Source organism: Nuphar pumila, chromosome 3, assembly GCF_984573655.1.
Source record: "Nuphar pumila chromosome 3, dmNupPumi1.hap1.1, whole genome shotgun sequence".
Classification (NCBI taxonomy): domain Eukaryota; kingdom Viridiplantae; phylum Streptophyta; class Magnoliopsida; order Nymphaeales; family Nymphaeaceae; genus Nuphar; species Nuphar pumila.
In genome coordinates this window covers 116,942,260-116,958,895 of record NC_143251.1, presented here as the reverse complement: position 1 = coordinate 116,958,895, position 16,636 = coordinate 116,942,260, and the positions used below count along the sequence as shown (strand labels likewise).

The 16,636-nt window shown below is 35.5% G+C and overlaps 1 protein-coding gene across 1 annotated transcript; it reads right to left on the bottom strand.

The window, feature by feature from the left end:
• Positions 1-201: 201 nt before the first annotated feature.
• On the bottom strand, positions 202-13,706 carry LOC149843415 (3-oxoacyl-[acyl-carrier-protein] synthase I, chloroplastic-like). The gene is made up of 8 exons (XM_090001821.1): positions 13,399-13,706; positions 3,673-4,031; positions 2,640-3,071; positions 2,336-2,509; positions 1,960-2,073; positions 1,610-1,711; positions 1,451-1,517; positions 202-578 (listed from the first exon to the last, which is right to left on the bottom strand). The coding sequence occupies exons 1-8, from the start codon at positions 13,544-13,546 to the stop codon at positions 511-513; spliced, it is 1,464 nt and encodes a 487-aa protein (XP_089857947.1). The 5' UTR covers positions 13,547-13,706; the 3' UTR covers positions 202-510.
• Positions 13,707-16,636: the final 2,930 nt, after the last annotated feature.

The following is a 16,636-nucleotide window of genomic DNA, read 5'->3' as shown; positions in this document are numbered from 1 at the left end:
ATTTTCATACGAAAGGGGCCCATTTCGTATGAAAGGGAGCTGAACAAGCCCCTCATAAAGGTCCACATGCATAACAAAAGTACTGGAAACTGCAGATCAGAACATTCAATGACTAGAGCGAATGGAAAATGTTGCTTCAACCTGCTTAGCTATATCGTTTGAACATTTATGTTGAAGACAACATTTGGTAGGCCCCAATTTTGCAATAGATGCCATCAAAGTGGAAATATGTTTGCACACGAAAGAACATCTTAACAATGTTATACAAGGTTGATAAGGTTAGCTAACAAAATCAAACAAAGAAAATTGAATCATTACAAGAAAAATGTAGGGAAAAACCTTGTTCTAAATAGATGTGAAAAACTAATTGAGAACTCTTTAATAATAAAATAACATAGAAGGAAAGCTGATCAAGAATGCTTTAAAAAGGTCTTCTTTGCTTCATCACCTTTCTCTAACTCAACCAGCTCGAAGCAACTTCCCGGAAAAATTGTGTGGGCTACAGAGCACCTATGGTGTGAATGGAGCAAAAACCACCACTGCATTGTGTCCGCCGAAGCCAAATGAGTTTGAGATAGCTGCCATTAAGACCATTTTGTACAAAGATAAGTCAATGATGCTATACACAGCATGTGCACTCACAGCAGCACAGCCATGCACTCATGTATCTTTACTGTAAGAAACAGGACTCCCATGTTTTCCAATCCACATATAGATAACCAGACAGACAAAGAACTGACTTCATTTTCTCACATCACAAAACTCTTTTTAGTAAGAAAAACAAAGTTCTCTTGTTGTTGCCTCCTCAGTGCACATGTTGCCTGCTAATTTTTTAATTTCTCCTACAGCACTCATAATTTGAAATATTCAAGTATAATGTGGACCTGAATTTGTTTCACACAATGGACTTACACAAGGAAAAAAATGGGCATAATAGATAGTTGCACCAACAACTGGAGAGCCATTATGGCGTGTAACAATATTCATAAGTTCAACAAGCTTGTCTTGCATGGATAACATGCTATGAATCAAATGTAGCTTTTTTACTGTTTAGCCTTTTTAGGCATATGTTGCCTTTCATAAAGGCCCAGGAAGAAGCCAGCTCTCAAAGTTAATGCACAATGGAGTATTTGAAAAACAAAACCAATGGAATCTTTGATGTGAAGAAAGAGTGGTATACTGATGCCAAAGGGCCATTCTTAGCTCCCTGTATCTTTTTCCCTTTTTCTTTTAGAAATTCAAGGTCGCCTGGAAAAATCATGTTTCATACTCTAGAGGAAAACTGCTTTCAAATGCAGGGCTTTCCTAGTCAATCGAGAAAATGTTGCATGGGCATATTGTTGTAGCAAAGACATGCCCATGATATGCAGATGTAGGACTCAGAGCCAGAAGCTGACAAGTTTAACAAGCAAACAATTAGGAAATAAAGAAAGCATTAATTAATGCATACCAACATGGACGTCATGCTTCTTCTTAGTGTTGGGTACTGTATCAATTGTAACATCAGGTTCCAAGTTCTGCAAAATTCAAGTCAAGGAATATTAGAAGCAAATAAAGGTCAGAAAGAGATCTAGCACTAACCAAGAAAAAGAAAGTCAAGAAGCAATACATCTTGATTAAGAGTGGGGTGCAACCATCCAGTAGTGATAGCCTTGATGGTTGCTATGGCTTCTAATCCACCCGCAGCCCCAAGACCATGGCCAATCACAGACTGAAATAAAATACGTTAGTGGCATTGAACTTCAAAATATGACCAAGCAAAACTCTTCATTCTCATTCTCTCTTGTGGGTATAGTCAAATCATTATTTTCTATTATTAATACGTTTAAGGCACCATTAAATGCTATGTTCAGAAGTGGTGCCACCCTCTACGAGGCTTTGTAGAACTGCAGATAATATTTTGGGAAGTCCTGAATCCTGTTTCTATTTGTGGAAAACAGACTCGGGTCAAGATCATACTTTTGTTCCATTCATCTTTAGTTCAGAGGTATCCTTGAAAACCTTCTTGATGGCATTAACCTCTGCCAGATCTCCTGCAAGTGTTGAGGTTGCATGAGCATTTATGTAGTTCACCTGCATATTTCATGATGAAGAAAAGCCTTGCTTCACAATCTAAAGATTTTCATGAGAAACAAAAATGTAAAATTAACCATCAGTAGCAAATGATAGAGAAAGTGCTCTCTCTCTCTCTCTCACACACACACATCTATATATACATACACAGACATATATATATTGCTAGTATTTCAGGTAAAACGGTACAGGTAACTGAAGTTCATCTCAAACATGCAAGTGCAACCTAATAAGCCTCATATGGATGACTAACATTTCTCACCTCTTCTGGTGAAACTCCTGCATCTTCTAAACTCTTTATTATACAGGATGAAACGCCAAGTCCATCAGAACGAGGATCTGTCATGTGATGTGCATCACAAGTAATGGCACCACCAAGGTACTCTGCGATAATGTTTGCTCCTCTTTTTGTTGCATGCTCCAAGCTTTCCATTATCTTTTAAGAATTAAGATGATCCAAAAAGAAAGATAAGGAATTTTGAAGAAATTAAAAAGTAAGAATCGAGGATGTTCTGATAATGGCCAAACTACCTAGAAAGCGCCAACTATGCAAAGAAATGGCTTACCAGCACACCAGAACCTTCCCCCATGACAAAACCATCTCGGTCTTTATCCCATGGTCTCGAGGCTTTCTTCGGCTCATCATTTCTCTGAGAAAGTGCCCTGCATGCAATAAAACCACCAACACCAGTGGCCATAATTGCAGCCTCTGTCCCACCAGCAACCATGATATCTGCTTCACCTCTCCTAATATGGTTAGCAGCAGCATAAAAGCAGTAGTTTGCAGTTGCACATGCTGTAGAAATTGAGTAATTTGGTCCCATTAACCCTTGATCTATTGCTAAAAGTGCAGAGCCCATGTTGGTGATTGTGTAGGGAATGAAGAATGGAGTAATTTTCTTGTAGCCCTTCAAAACAAGGTTTTCAACTCCACTGCTGAAGACAGTCAATCCGCCCATACCTGATCCCACCAATACTCCAATTCTAGTTTTGTCAAACTGCAAAAACAGACAATCTGTGTTTTACATATGTTGCAAAAAAGTATGATTTTTTCCTGTACATGACACAGGTGAAACATTCATGCTCCCCATATTTCATTTAGCTGATATGATGTTTAGACACTTCCAGACAGGTAGATTTAAGCAAACGCCACAGTAAAACACTTGATGAGAATCTTAGAGAAAAATACATAAACAGCTCCACAGAAAGGACTGAAGTTAACACCAGTATAAAGATTCTGAGCAGTTTATGCATAAAGTAATTTTAAGGCAATCACTTTCATTTTCAGCTTCTTTTTTACAGGTATATAGTAATTATTTTAAGGCAATCTCTTTCACTTTCAGCTTCTTTTTTTACATTAGATAAAAGGTCAGTTCATGTTTTGGTGGAATAGGAACCGTTACTAGGCTTCCCCAGTTCCCCATTCTAAACTACAAGACTGCTAAAAGAGTAAACCAACCAGCTGCAATTGATTAACTTCCAATGATGACTATTCACGTGTCTGCAGTAATAGCATCTAAACATAACTGAAGATCGCCATCGTGAGGATGTGTTTTAGTTTCTCCTTATTTACCAGGTCAAGATTCACAGTCAACTTACATTTTTTAGGTTTTCCGGTCCAAGGTCTGCATTTTCAAGAGCACTTTTACCAGCAACAAAACAGTACCTCCAACAGTCATCAAGTCGCCGATCATTCTTTCCATCAATATATCCTTCAGAGGAGAAGCCACGGATCTGGCCCGCAAACCGAACAGTGTATGAGGATGCATCAAATCTATCAATCAGGCTAATTCCACTTTCTCCTTCTAGGAGTTTATCATAAAATACATCAACATCATTTCCAAAGACAGAAACAAGGCCCATCCCTGTTATGACTATCCGATCCTTGGGGTCTTTCTCACGTTTGGGAGCTGTAACAGTTGGGGAAGCCATGGCTTTAACAGCCCTGGATTTTGGAGCTGATGACAAACCAAAACAACAATCAAGTGTTGGAAACAGAGGAAATGGTTGCCAAAATAAACTACAATTAACAGAATAATTGAAATGATCAGGGGGATACACAACGGTAAAAATCCTCAGCAATAGCATGGCTTAAACAAGATAGTGGTGAGAGCACCAAGAAATGAACAAATTCAAAGTGATGGGAATTATGAAAGTAAACACTAACAAGAAACATGATGGCAATAATCATAATTCATAAGCATTTATATGTTTATAAAACCTAATCTTGGTAACTATCGAAAATGAAACCATGCTGACTGGTGAAAGCACCAAGAATGAATAAACTTCAGAGAGGTAGTAATTATGGGAACAGTAACAGTAAGAAACATGGTGGCAGTGATCATAACCATACATATGTTTATTGAACCTGATCCTTTTAAGTGCTATGCATTCAATAAACTTTGAATCGATAGGAATTGTGGAAACAATGGTGATAAGAAACATGATGGTAATGATCATAAACATACATATGTTTATTAAACCTGATCTTTTTAAGCGTTATATATTCAAATAATTATAGATAAACATTTATTGTTTCGTGTGCCTTTAATCTTTATCTTAGTTATTGACAAACATTGATCCCCCTCCACATGTGTAAACCAAGGTTGCCAAACTAGGAAGCGAAAGCGGGAAACGATACGGGAAGCGGAAGCGAGGCATTTTAAAATTTATACGAAGCGGGAAACGAAGTTTTAATTTAAAAGTGAAATATGAATAAAAAATGAAGCAATATAGAATCAAACAAGAAACAAATAAAAACTAAAATAAAATTGATCATTCTTATATTTCATGATTTTTCTGTAAAAGAGTTAAATTTTTGTTAAAATCTAACAATGATGGTTACCAATTTAAAGAAAGTACATGGAAAGTGAGTGAAAGCGTGAGAAAAAATACATGAAAAAGAGGAAAAGAAACGTGAGAAAAGTATATAGTATGCATAGACCATGTGTATGAGAAGCATAGAAGAAGCGTGGGGGAATCAAGCTTCCCATGAAGTTTCGGAAGCGAGGAGTATCGCGCTTCCGAAGCGAGTTTCCGGGAAGCGAGCTTCCCACCTACCTAAGAAGCTTCCGGTAACTCTGGTGTAAACCTCATTAACTTTGCATATATGCCTCTCTTCCGCATATGAGCAGCATTGATCTTGCAGTTTTTCATTTGATCCATTTTCCTCCATTTGCCATTGTATCCTAAGTTGATGAAATTTTTTAATTTCAATACTACAATCTTAAATTGTGATATCTTCATAAGATTTCCTTGTTGTTGAGATAAAAAAAAAAACTAAATCTCTGAATAAGAAACTGATCAATAAACTTTTTCATTTTTCTAACTATTGAATCCCATTAATGTTCTTTTATTTAGGTACAGTTTTAAAATTTGCATATGTCAAATTTTAAACTTGACGCATCCCTTACTTGGATTTTGTCTAATCCTAATCAATTTTTTTATCTATCAAATCGACCATTCCTGAATCAAACCCACCCAATTTTCCTCCTATAATTTTTCTCCAATATTTTTTTTCATTGCTTGCATCCTGAATTTTTTCATTCAATTGCATTGTAAGAATACAGCTTTGCTCTCCACGTGCAGCTATATTCTGATCACAAAGACTTCCAATCAGACTTCCTTGACTGCTTGCTGCTTAGCTGAATTCATCAACTCTCTTGATATTATAAGTTACATCATGTAACAGAAAAGTTCACGAGCTCTCCCTTGATGGACCACCTTGCTTAATGTCACCCCTGACACCCATCTTCTTTCATGTCAAGCTTCTTGACATAAAAAAGTAAGTGAATACATAAAGGAAGAAAGCCCCACCCATAAAGACTTACATATGTAAGGCTTCACGAATTTCTTGACATGGAAGAAACAATTTATTCAACATAATCTATTATGATCTTTTGACATACATAAACTATGCTCCCAGACAAAGTAATGTAACTTTGTTGAAAAAAACAGTCATTAAACAACTTTAAAGATGTAGAATTATTTTCCAATGGGATGAAAAAATCTAGAAGAAGAAAGAGGGGGAAGTAATAGTGCCACCCTTATCCACCTTTGGGATGGAGACCTCATTGGAGATTAAGTAGTCCCAGTTGTCTAACTTCATTGAGCTGTTGCTATGAACAGAATGGAGCATCCCATAGATATTTTTGAAGATGGAAGTGCATATCTTTTTGGTATAAAAAACAATGAGTAGCCTAGGAAATGTTTAGTGTTGGAAAATAATCATAAAAGACTGCGAGATTGGACCTGTTGCCAAATGCAACTGTTTTTCCTGATAAACAAACTTGCAAAATTGTTAAATGTGAATGCCATTGCATTCACAAAAGAGTGCACATTGATGGTTGGATACAGGCTTGAACAACTACTTCCACACACTATTTCTTAGCTTAAAAAATAGCAAAAGAATGTCATTTAATTAAAGAATGAAATCAATGATTAGCTATGGCTCATACTATGTTAGAATACACAGTCTGATAGAGCAAGAACCTTGGGAATTATAAGAACAGTCTAATCTTTGGGATTTGTGTCCAGCCAGTTGGGAGCACAACCTAAGCCATATATTCATTTCTTAACCATGGATTCAAGGAGAGTTAGACAATTAGCCGAGACTCTCACAAACAACTCAAGGGCTTGGCTTGTGCAATGGTTCCTTTAACCTTGTCCACGGAGCTCAAAGTCAGTCTCAACTCTCAAGCTTGCTTAGTAATGAGTTCATACAGGCTTGGATCAGCTTGTGTGTGTGTGTGTGCATATGCATGCATGTGAGCACGTATATTGTACTCTTTTGTACAACCTTAGGATAACAGAAACAGGAAATTTTGTCCATATGGTAATACCACTTGTTTTTATATCTCAGAGGTCATGGTATTCTGATCCAACTCCACTCTATAACAAGAAGAAAGAACATAAAAACAAAAACAAGGTTTCCCAGAGCAACCAGGTTGATCTCTGGCTTTGCTAAAGCTCAGGCCAAGAATGATTCTGATGTAGCCGCATCAAAGTGAGCTTGAATAGTTCTCATTCAAGCTTGATCTGCTGTATAAACAGAAATCCTCCTATAGGAAGAATGCCTCTCAGATGTTGCAAAAGCTTGTCAGATAAACAAAAAGCCTTGCAAACGTTTTATTATCCATCCCACTAGTAAAAGCTCTCTAGGATTTAAATTGCTTCCCAGATTATCAGATGTTGCAAAATGAGATTTTATAACACCTGATTTTATCATATACTATTAGGAAGAATGCCTCTCAAAATGGAGGGGTACAAATAAAATAGGAAGTTAATAAGTGTTCTTAAAATGTAGAAAAAAAAAAACTTTACTGTCTAAACTTGTATTTAGCTAAGTCAAAATTGATGTAATTGTTTGAGTTTCCATAAAAAGGGCTTTTATGGTGAAAAGCTCAAAAGAATAAATGGAAGAATCCGATTATTTCTTATTTCCCCTTAAAATCTCCCTCTCTATCGTGTGTGCTACATCCTAAAATCACAATTGATGTCACTTATATAACTTTATTATACAAGTGAATTTTGCAGCAAACTGCCCCTGCATCAACTTTAGTATTTCTTAGATAAAACAGACTTTGATATTTATATAATTGTATGTCGAATAACCAACATATCTGAATTTAGATGCATGCTTTTCACAATGAAACAATTGGAAGCAACAAGCAAATATGATCTCAGATACTTAACATTTTACAGCAAATATGTAGACTCAGGGACACACTATCCTCAAAGAATCTACTCTAACAAAGGGATTGGATCTGGACCTGCAAACCAAACTCAAATTGCAGTAATTTTGGTCACTAACTAGAACTGAAAAGTACCCATCGTGATAGTTACTTGGTAACTGAAAAGGGGCAGCCACTGACATCCAAACAGTAAGCAGTCTGATGAGATAAATAGACCAAGTCATTCTTGCATAACTCAACTGCATATAACTTTAAAGATTTAGGGTACAACTCACTGTCCATGAGGGAACCCAAACATTTTAACTTCCGATGTTGGTATCCCCACAGAGATGAAGACTAACCATGCACTATGCCCTCAACAACTCCACATATATGTACTACAGAAGGTAAAATACGCCAGGCTTTAATCTTCAACAGTGCATTCAGCTTGAACTTCATTTTTCCAGTAGCATTTACAGACAAAATTGTATATCTTTTTCTTTCTTTTTCTTTTGGAAGAATATCTACAAATCTATATACCTTTCTCACAAACCCATGCCATTATCACTGTATATGTGATAATATAGTCCACAGTAATCCATTAGCGATATCATCAATTTCCTTTCTCAATCTAGGTAAGATTTGATTACTTCCTTGAGCTGCCAATTATTACAGTAATGTAGTGGAGTTCCAAGATAAATATGGAGCATCGTAACTAAAATGGGATGATGCACCATGATAATCAAAAGCTAACACTTGATCTTAGCGAAAAAGCTGAGAAGGTATAATCAAAAGCTAACACCATAAACATACATCAACAGTGGAGAATTATATATGCATAAACAGCATAAATATGCAACACTGAACTAGATAAAAGGAACATATGGGCAGTGAACAACTTCCTACCTTGAGAGAGATAGAGAGAGAAATAAAAAGCAGCAATCCTGAAAAATCTACAATATGTGCAACCAAAGACAATAGAAATTTAGCAGTTGAAACAGCAACAACAACTATTCTGAACTAGTGCAACTTGAAAAAGGAGGACCGGTTGTTGAGTGCAATCGTTGATTAGTGTTGATGAGCAGTTTGCACAGGATGGCAAAGTCAGGTGATTCCCACAGTAAGTTTTGTTAGTTTTTGTTTTTCCTTCCATAAATTATAACAGCATTTCTTAACACCATTATTATCATATTTTCTTCTGTGACTTTACATCAACCCTCACAAAGTTTCATTGTAAACTGTGACAAGAGTTAGACGTGGATACTTGTTAAGTTGTACATGTATATATAGCTATATATATATATAATGTATTTTCATACATATATATATATATATATTTTTGGTTCATATTGTACATATATACATATATATATATATATATATATATATATTCATACATATGTATATATTTTATTTATAAATGATGTAATAGGTAAATACCCATTAGGGGTATTTTGGTCATTTCACTTCTTGTAATAGGCTGTGCCCATTAGGGGCAAACTAGTACTTTATTTTATTCTTTTCTTTTTATCTTTTTCTAATTTTATAGGGACTATTTGGTCAAATACCAAATATAGTTGTTAGGTTTTTTTTTACTAATCAACATAAAGTTGAATAGTCAATAGAGCTGTTAGAACAGTCCAACAGCTCTATTGAGGTCTCCCTCTCTCTTGTATGTGTATAAATAGGGGCTTTTATCCCCTTTCACTTTCCAATGCTTCTCTTAAACATTTATGCTCAATAAAGATAAATAGTTTTATGTTTTGTGTTTTTTTATTTAGTTCTTTAATGTTTTATATGCACTTAGTACTTTTATTGTTGCCCTTTGTTGGTTATTGTATTGTCGCATAGTGGACTTGTGCTTGTGCACATTGTGATTGTGATCTTGTAAGCCTTTAGTGGCATTGGTTTGTGCTTGTGCACTTTTGTGATTGTGATGTTGTAAGCCCTTAGTGGCATTGTTTTTGCATTTTTCGCTATTTCTTTACAATACTTTGCATGATTGTGTTGAAGACAAATTCGTTTATTATTATTAACTTTCGAGGAGTTCATTCAAGAGTTGTTCAAAGTCAAACTGATGCTCAACAGAAAATAAGGACTTTGGTTTCCATTACGTCACAAGGACAAGTTATTTAAGCCCCTGTGTCAAGGTGACATGATATGACACATGGACATGCCACTTGATATGTCATAACAAGTTCCACATTATGTTATGTTATTTTAATTTGTAATAATAGTGTGAATAGTAAATACATTATTCTATGTTAAAACAGCAAAAATATATTTTTATCAATTAAAAAATGTGTCTTCCTGTCCTTGTTTCCAAAAAAAATTGCATATATTCATATCCATATAGAGTTATGCACGTGTCCATAGTGAGATTTACAACATTTGTGGACCACTCGGATAAATGCGGTAGGTTAATCTATATCATTATAGGCTTAGAACCTCAAAGTTCTTGGAATAATCTGAAAACAATTGTCTGGTCTCGAAGGGTCTCAAATTTTTCTTACCAGTAAAAAATGGGACATGTTGGTGCATGATGCCATATAATGCAGCCAGAAACTTCCCTGACAATAGCTACTATGTTGTAAGTTGAATACGTTGCATCCATGTTTCCCTAATTACAAAATGATGCAATAATCAATAATGTTGCAACAATTTCAACATGCAACTTTATCCACATGCACCAAATAATACCTGATTCAGGCTTCAGCAGTTCTGATGGAAGGAACATCAAGAACAACCCACAGCTCAAACACAAAACATCCACCTATAAGGCATCACGAGAAGGAACCAAGAAACAGCCTATTGGAGATGGTAAGACAGGATCTTGTTGTGGAGCAAATTTGACAAATATGTGTATGAAAAAGGATCATGGCATGTTGCAAACAACACATTCATGGCCTCATCAATGGGGTTCCAAGGAAACTACTCTCTACCATGTGGAGATTATGTGACCTTCATTAGTCAAGGAAGGCCCATAAAGAAGGCTAAACAAGGATGATCGCGATGGGACAATTGCAGTATCAATATGAAAGCAGGGGGGGGGAGAATTGTAGTGAATTCTAACTTGGGAAGGTGATACCCTGTCACCACTATTGGATGTACTCAACATCAAAATTGTTCATTCTTGGATGTTTAATGAGAGAAAAAAGCTGTACTTCATTTGAAGAACAATATCACTACCTTATCCCTCTGCCTTCATTCTTGCAAATCACTTGCCTCACCAATTCAGTGTGATTGTCCTCCACAATAAAATACCTTCCTTGCCCAGGCTTTACCATGGTTTCATTTTATATTAGAACCTCCAGTCCAGTTGGGCCCAAAGTACCTAGAACCTCTAAATTGAGCCCCTCTCATCCAACCCCTTGTCCTCTTTGTAACTGTTATAATATGGCATTTGTCCCCTGCCAGCACCTACTCATCCAACTCTTGAAATAAGTACCTTCTTGGACCGAAATTGGTGCCCTTCGCATGTGATTCTATTTGGAGCATTAGAGCCTCTGATGGAGATAGAACTAATAATTGATTCTACACTTTCTGAGGAACCACATAATACTCAAATCTGCTTCCAGGAAGCCAATGCATTCTATATAACATCTGTTGTAATATCTCACCAAGGTCTGTTCTTTGATTGCCCTGCCCAGCAAGTTTTTGTCCTATATTTTCCAAGCTGTTACCTAGTATCAGCTAATCCCTTGAAACATTCCTTGTGAGATGAAGTGCTTCAGATTCAATCTGTAATTTGTGAATTTCCATCCTTGACGACACTTCAAAAGAATGCCAATAGTTTTGTATTCACGAATTGCGCTTCCCCATTGAACGATTTGCTATACCACTCATGATCAGCTTAAATTGGGTACTGGGATTCATTGGTCAGGACTTCCAACTTTGATTTTTACATGTAGTGGCAGGACTCTCTGTTTTACTTTATTACTTTCTGCTGATGAAATCGAAATCACAAAACATGTTATTTGGGTTCCTTCGATGAGGGGAAAATAAACATAATTTATTTATTTTTCTTGAGAAAATCTTTGTGAAATATTGGCAATACAAACTTAAAAATATAGGAAAACATATAAAATACAAATATATATATATGATAAATTTAAAACATTTACTATCATGATAGATTGTGATATTTTAAAATTAGCTGAATTTTAAAAATTGTGTTCTGTTTGGTATTTTATCAACTTTTAAAAAATACTGTGATAAAATTCAGATACTTCTAAAAATTTTACCAATATTTGTGACTATGGATGAAATGAGTTTAGGAATGTTTGTGAACAAGTTTTTTATTCCCCATGGTCCTCTCAATATTTTGTGCTGTTTCCTTTTGTCGTCTATTTTGTTCCCTTTGTAATCTATAGTTTTCTTTTGGGGTGACTTTTTGTCACCCATTTTAATGAAAGCTTTTCAAAGATAAACAGAATAAAAGATTAGCCTTTTGCTTTTCATTTAAATGAGATTTTCCTTCAGTTTTTATTTCTCTTTTTCTGTGAAAAAGTAGACTATTTCATTCTTTCATCTTCAAGAAAAGAATGTTTACTTTTTTTTTCCTAAACTATTTCATTAAAATTTGGCGTTGGCAGGCTCCTGTGCATGATTTAGTAGACAAGCAAATTTTATCTCTCCCCAAAGTATAGCATATTATCAGCTTAAAAACAGTTTTCTTTCACCAAATACTTGTTCCATGCGAAAAGCATACAATCTGATGTGAAAAAAGAGGAAATGCAGAGCATGCAACATTAGTCATACATATTCAAAAGTAACAAATGGAAGTGCGAAGAGGTTAAAAAAGATAGACAAAATAAATCATGTGGAACTTTGTTGAATTTATAAAACAATAAATTGTCTCGTTCAAAAAATAAATCCAATAAATTGGAATTACGTGAGAAGTCAGAGATTCACGTTCTCCCGGGATCTTCTAAAACTAAAGTCGAATGCAGATGGCCTCGGAGATAACAATTATAAATATATAAGCATAAACTCATCTAAACCACCCAAACCAGGACGCTCTTCAAACAAAAACGAGCAAATCTTCTCTCTACAACGTCAACAACCAACATATCCAAATGAAAGAGAAGGATTTACTCTCCAAAGCAGTACTGTTAATTACTTTCCAAGAAAGCAAAGGTAGTACTTTCACTTGCTAGCATGCTGGGTGATCCGAATCAAAAGACAGATCCCGAGTCAGATTGATCCTAAAGATCTAAATTTTCATATTGATCTAGTGACATATATCCAAATGCAGATCTCGGACTAAAAAATGACGTGCTTCTGAAAGATGGTGCTTCAATTTTGGGATCCAAAATCAAAGAAAAAACCGAAATGATTCGCTTTTTGAAAGATGGTGCTTCAATTTTGGGATCACGCTAGGGACCACATATCCAAAATCAAAGAAAAAACAGAAATGATTCGCTTTCTCAAAGATGGTGTCTCGGATTTCCATTCCATCACCTCACAGAAGCACATCACTGTTTCTTACATGCTCAAAAGAGACCAGCCTTTCCTTGAGAATAGATCAGACACTAGAAGAGTCCATATCGTGAGTTTACAAAGAAAACATCGCAAGATGATAAAACAAAGCATTCAGGAGATGTATCAAAGAGTATAAATGAAAGAAAGCAAGCGCTCAACGCAGACCGACCTCTGAACCCAATGAACCCCGTTTGGTTCCTCGCGGTAAATGCCGGTCTCCTACTCGAGCAATCTCCTCGCCCGAGTCCCTCATAGAAAGAGAATGGAGATCCCTTCACTCCCAAAAAATCTGTGATTACTCCCATCAAAGCCACCATCCCTCTCTCACACACACACACAGAAGAGGACGTATAAGTGTTGAGAGAGGGGTTGCTAATGAAGACGAAAATGTGGCCTCTCTCTCTCTCTCTCTTTTCCACGGCACGAAAATGAGCTCTCTTCCACGGCACACAAGTGTTGAGAGTTGAGAGATGGGTTGCTAATGAAGGGGAAAATGTGGCGATAGTTCCGAAGAACACTCGGAGAGAGAGAGAGAGGTTTTGTTCAGAAAATCTGACTTTGCAGTCACTGATCGCGTTCATAACCACTTTCTCGACTACCACTTTCCTAACATTTTTCTCATTAAACTTTAAACATCAAAAACATGTTTAGAAATAGCCCATGCGGGCTGCGCACACTTGACCAGGGGATTTTAGAGGCTATGCTTCAAGAACGACTTGTTCATTCACAAGTCATTGTACAACTTAATTACTTTTAGGAGGCGTTTGATTTCTCAGTCGAAATTGTATAGAATTGACTTATTTAGACACTGTTGCTTAGCTTTGGTGTGGAAGACTCAAATGCATGTGAGGTGGTCATATTTAGGCTTGACATCTTTGAAAAACCTGCCTTAACTGAAAGGATTGTTAGATGACAAGGGCAACTCATGGAGTTTGATATCAAGCATGTCTCTCATAAGTCAACCAAGGAGCAAGTCATAGCAGACCATCTAGCCGACCTGATGAAAATATCTTAGCAATGGAGGAAGAAGGACAAAAGAATACCTGAGGGTTATATTTTAATAGATCTCCAAACATCAATGGGTCCGAGATCAAATTCATGATCATTACTCCATAAAAAGATAAGATTGTATATGCTCTCAAATTGGACTTTGAATATACCATTAATACAGCAGAATATGAAGTGTTGATCTATAGATTAAATACTTTGATGGTCAAAAAAGGTGCATGTCAAAGGTGACTCAATGTTGGTAATCACACAAGTAACTGGAGAATGAAAAACCAAGCAAAATAGGTTGATCCTAGGTCGTTTGGACAAGTCAAGCTTTTGTCCCAAGTGTTTTGCACTTCTTTTTTCTTTTTTTTTGAGTTTTTGTCTGAGGTGTATCCAACACCATGCTCTAGGTGGGGTTGTCAACGGGTATCCGACCCATCAAGGTTACCCACGTATCTATCGAAACCCAAATTTTCGTAGGGTTTGGACTGATAAAAAAAAATAGTTTTGGGACATGTGTTCACATTGAGATATGAGTTCAATACGAATTTGTTTACATGTGGTTTATATTAGATGATGTTTGTCTATTTTTTTATAAAACTGCGCACAGTATGTGGTTGGTTCCCTTTATTATTTTGTTGTGCATAATTTGGTTTATGTTGTGTATATCAGCATATGTACTATTGCTGTAAATTTGACATATGTTGAAACTGGGATTCACACATATTTGTGATTTAATCTGGATTTTTGTTTCATTATGTAAGTACGTTTTATGTATGCTGATTTTCCTTGTTTCACTATGTTAGATTATTTAGGTTGAATTTGATTTGAGCATGTTAATTTCAGTTTATTAAATCTGGACTTATGTATGTTAGTTTTAGTTTATTTAAATTTGGATTTAGTTTTCTAAAACCAAGCCTTATTTAAGCTTCGATAAATCTGGATCTTTGTATGTTAAATCTGGGTTAGGATTTAACTATATAAACCTTAGTTTTATTCAATTATAATTTAATTCATGACCCAAGTAAATGAACTTGAGTTTTCCTTTAAACGTGATTTGAGTCTGAATTTAATTAAAACAATCTGAGTTTTTATTAAACATGTAAATCTGGGATCTTATTAAACAAAATCTGAGTTTTGATTGATTGCTAAATCTGGCTTTAGATTAAATAAAATTTGAGTCTTATGTAACTGGTCAAATCTGATTTTATTTTTGTGGTAGATAAAATCTGGTTCTTTCTTCACCATTATGAAACTAACTCCTTGGTTGGTCTAAAAAAATAAGTGGGCTTAAATCTGAGATTTATTACTTTAATATGAAATTTTAAGTTAATGGTTTAAATCTGGAATATATTATTTAAAATCTGAATTTATGACCAAACTGTCAAAACCTTGGTTTGTCTAGGGATGTGAATATGTACTTCATTTGGGGATATCTGCTGCGAATATACATTTGTATATTTTATTTGTGATAATCAAATGTTAGTGTGAAATTGTAAAGAGGCGCATATTGTGTAATAACTATGATTGAGCCATTTGAGGGTCTTTTGAGGCGATGGGTTGTGCCCTATTAGTTATAAAAATTATGAAACACATTGGCATGTTGGTTTACGATGCTTACGATTTAAATTCACATGTGGCACAAATATTTCACTTATATAACTAATGGAGGTAAATGCTTAATCGAATAATGCATGTTGTTGTTGTGTGAAGAAACCCTAATAATTTAGGAAAAGTATAAAAAACTAAAGAATGTAATTATTTTTTTCTTCATTACTTACCCTTTGAAATGGTGGGATCCTTAGATGATGGTCATAGAGGGCCGTGAGGATACTGAACGACATATACATTGTTTATCCCAAGAACCCGATAGGTGGTTCGTGTTTTGTGTTCCTAACCATGATTGTAGAAAACTTTCACCACTTTGCTTGAGGGTGGGGTTGTCTGACTCAAGTGCAGTTATTGGTACCAAGAAAAGTAGCATTGAAGGGTGATGATGCCCTTGTCATCCCTACATTATGTGATGATTTATCATGTTCTGACTTAGAGTGATGATTTCTAATGTTGGTTGAGGGATATGTGTGGGACCCAGATAATAAAATATAAATTATGTATTTAAAATATAATTGGGGACTGCCTTGGACATCAAGATTTTAACCAGCTTTTAGTATTTGTAGGTGTTATGAAAGATGAAACTTAAATGTATTGCATTAAGTATGGACATGCATTAAAAAACTATGATTGATAATTAAATTAAAAAGCCACTCATAAAAGTTGCATTGCTTCGTGCATCAACATTGGTTTATGTAACATGTGATTTTTGGTTGGGTGAAATTAATTTGTGTATATTGCCAGTCTGTTTTAATTGAAATTTGTGCTTTAAAGCTTTCTTAAACTTATATTTGATTTGGTGT

Excerpts from the sequence above, each read along its gene's own strand:
- LOC149843415 (XM_090001821.1), bottom strand. The coding sequence starts at position 13,546 with ATGGTGGCTTTGATGGGAGTAATCACAGATTTTTTGGGAGTGAAGGGA. Across the intron at positions 4,032-13,398 it reads GGGGTTCATTGGGTTCAGAG|CTCCAAAATCCAGGGCTGTT; the intron begins GTCGGTCTGCGT and ends GTTTGTCATCAG. Across the intron at positions 2,510-2,639 it reads GGGAAGGTTCTGGTGTGCTG|ATAATGGAAAGCTTGGAGCA; the intron begins GTAAGCCATTTC and ends AATTCTTAAAAG.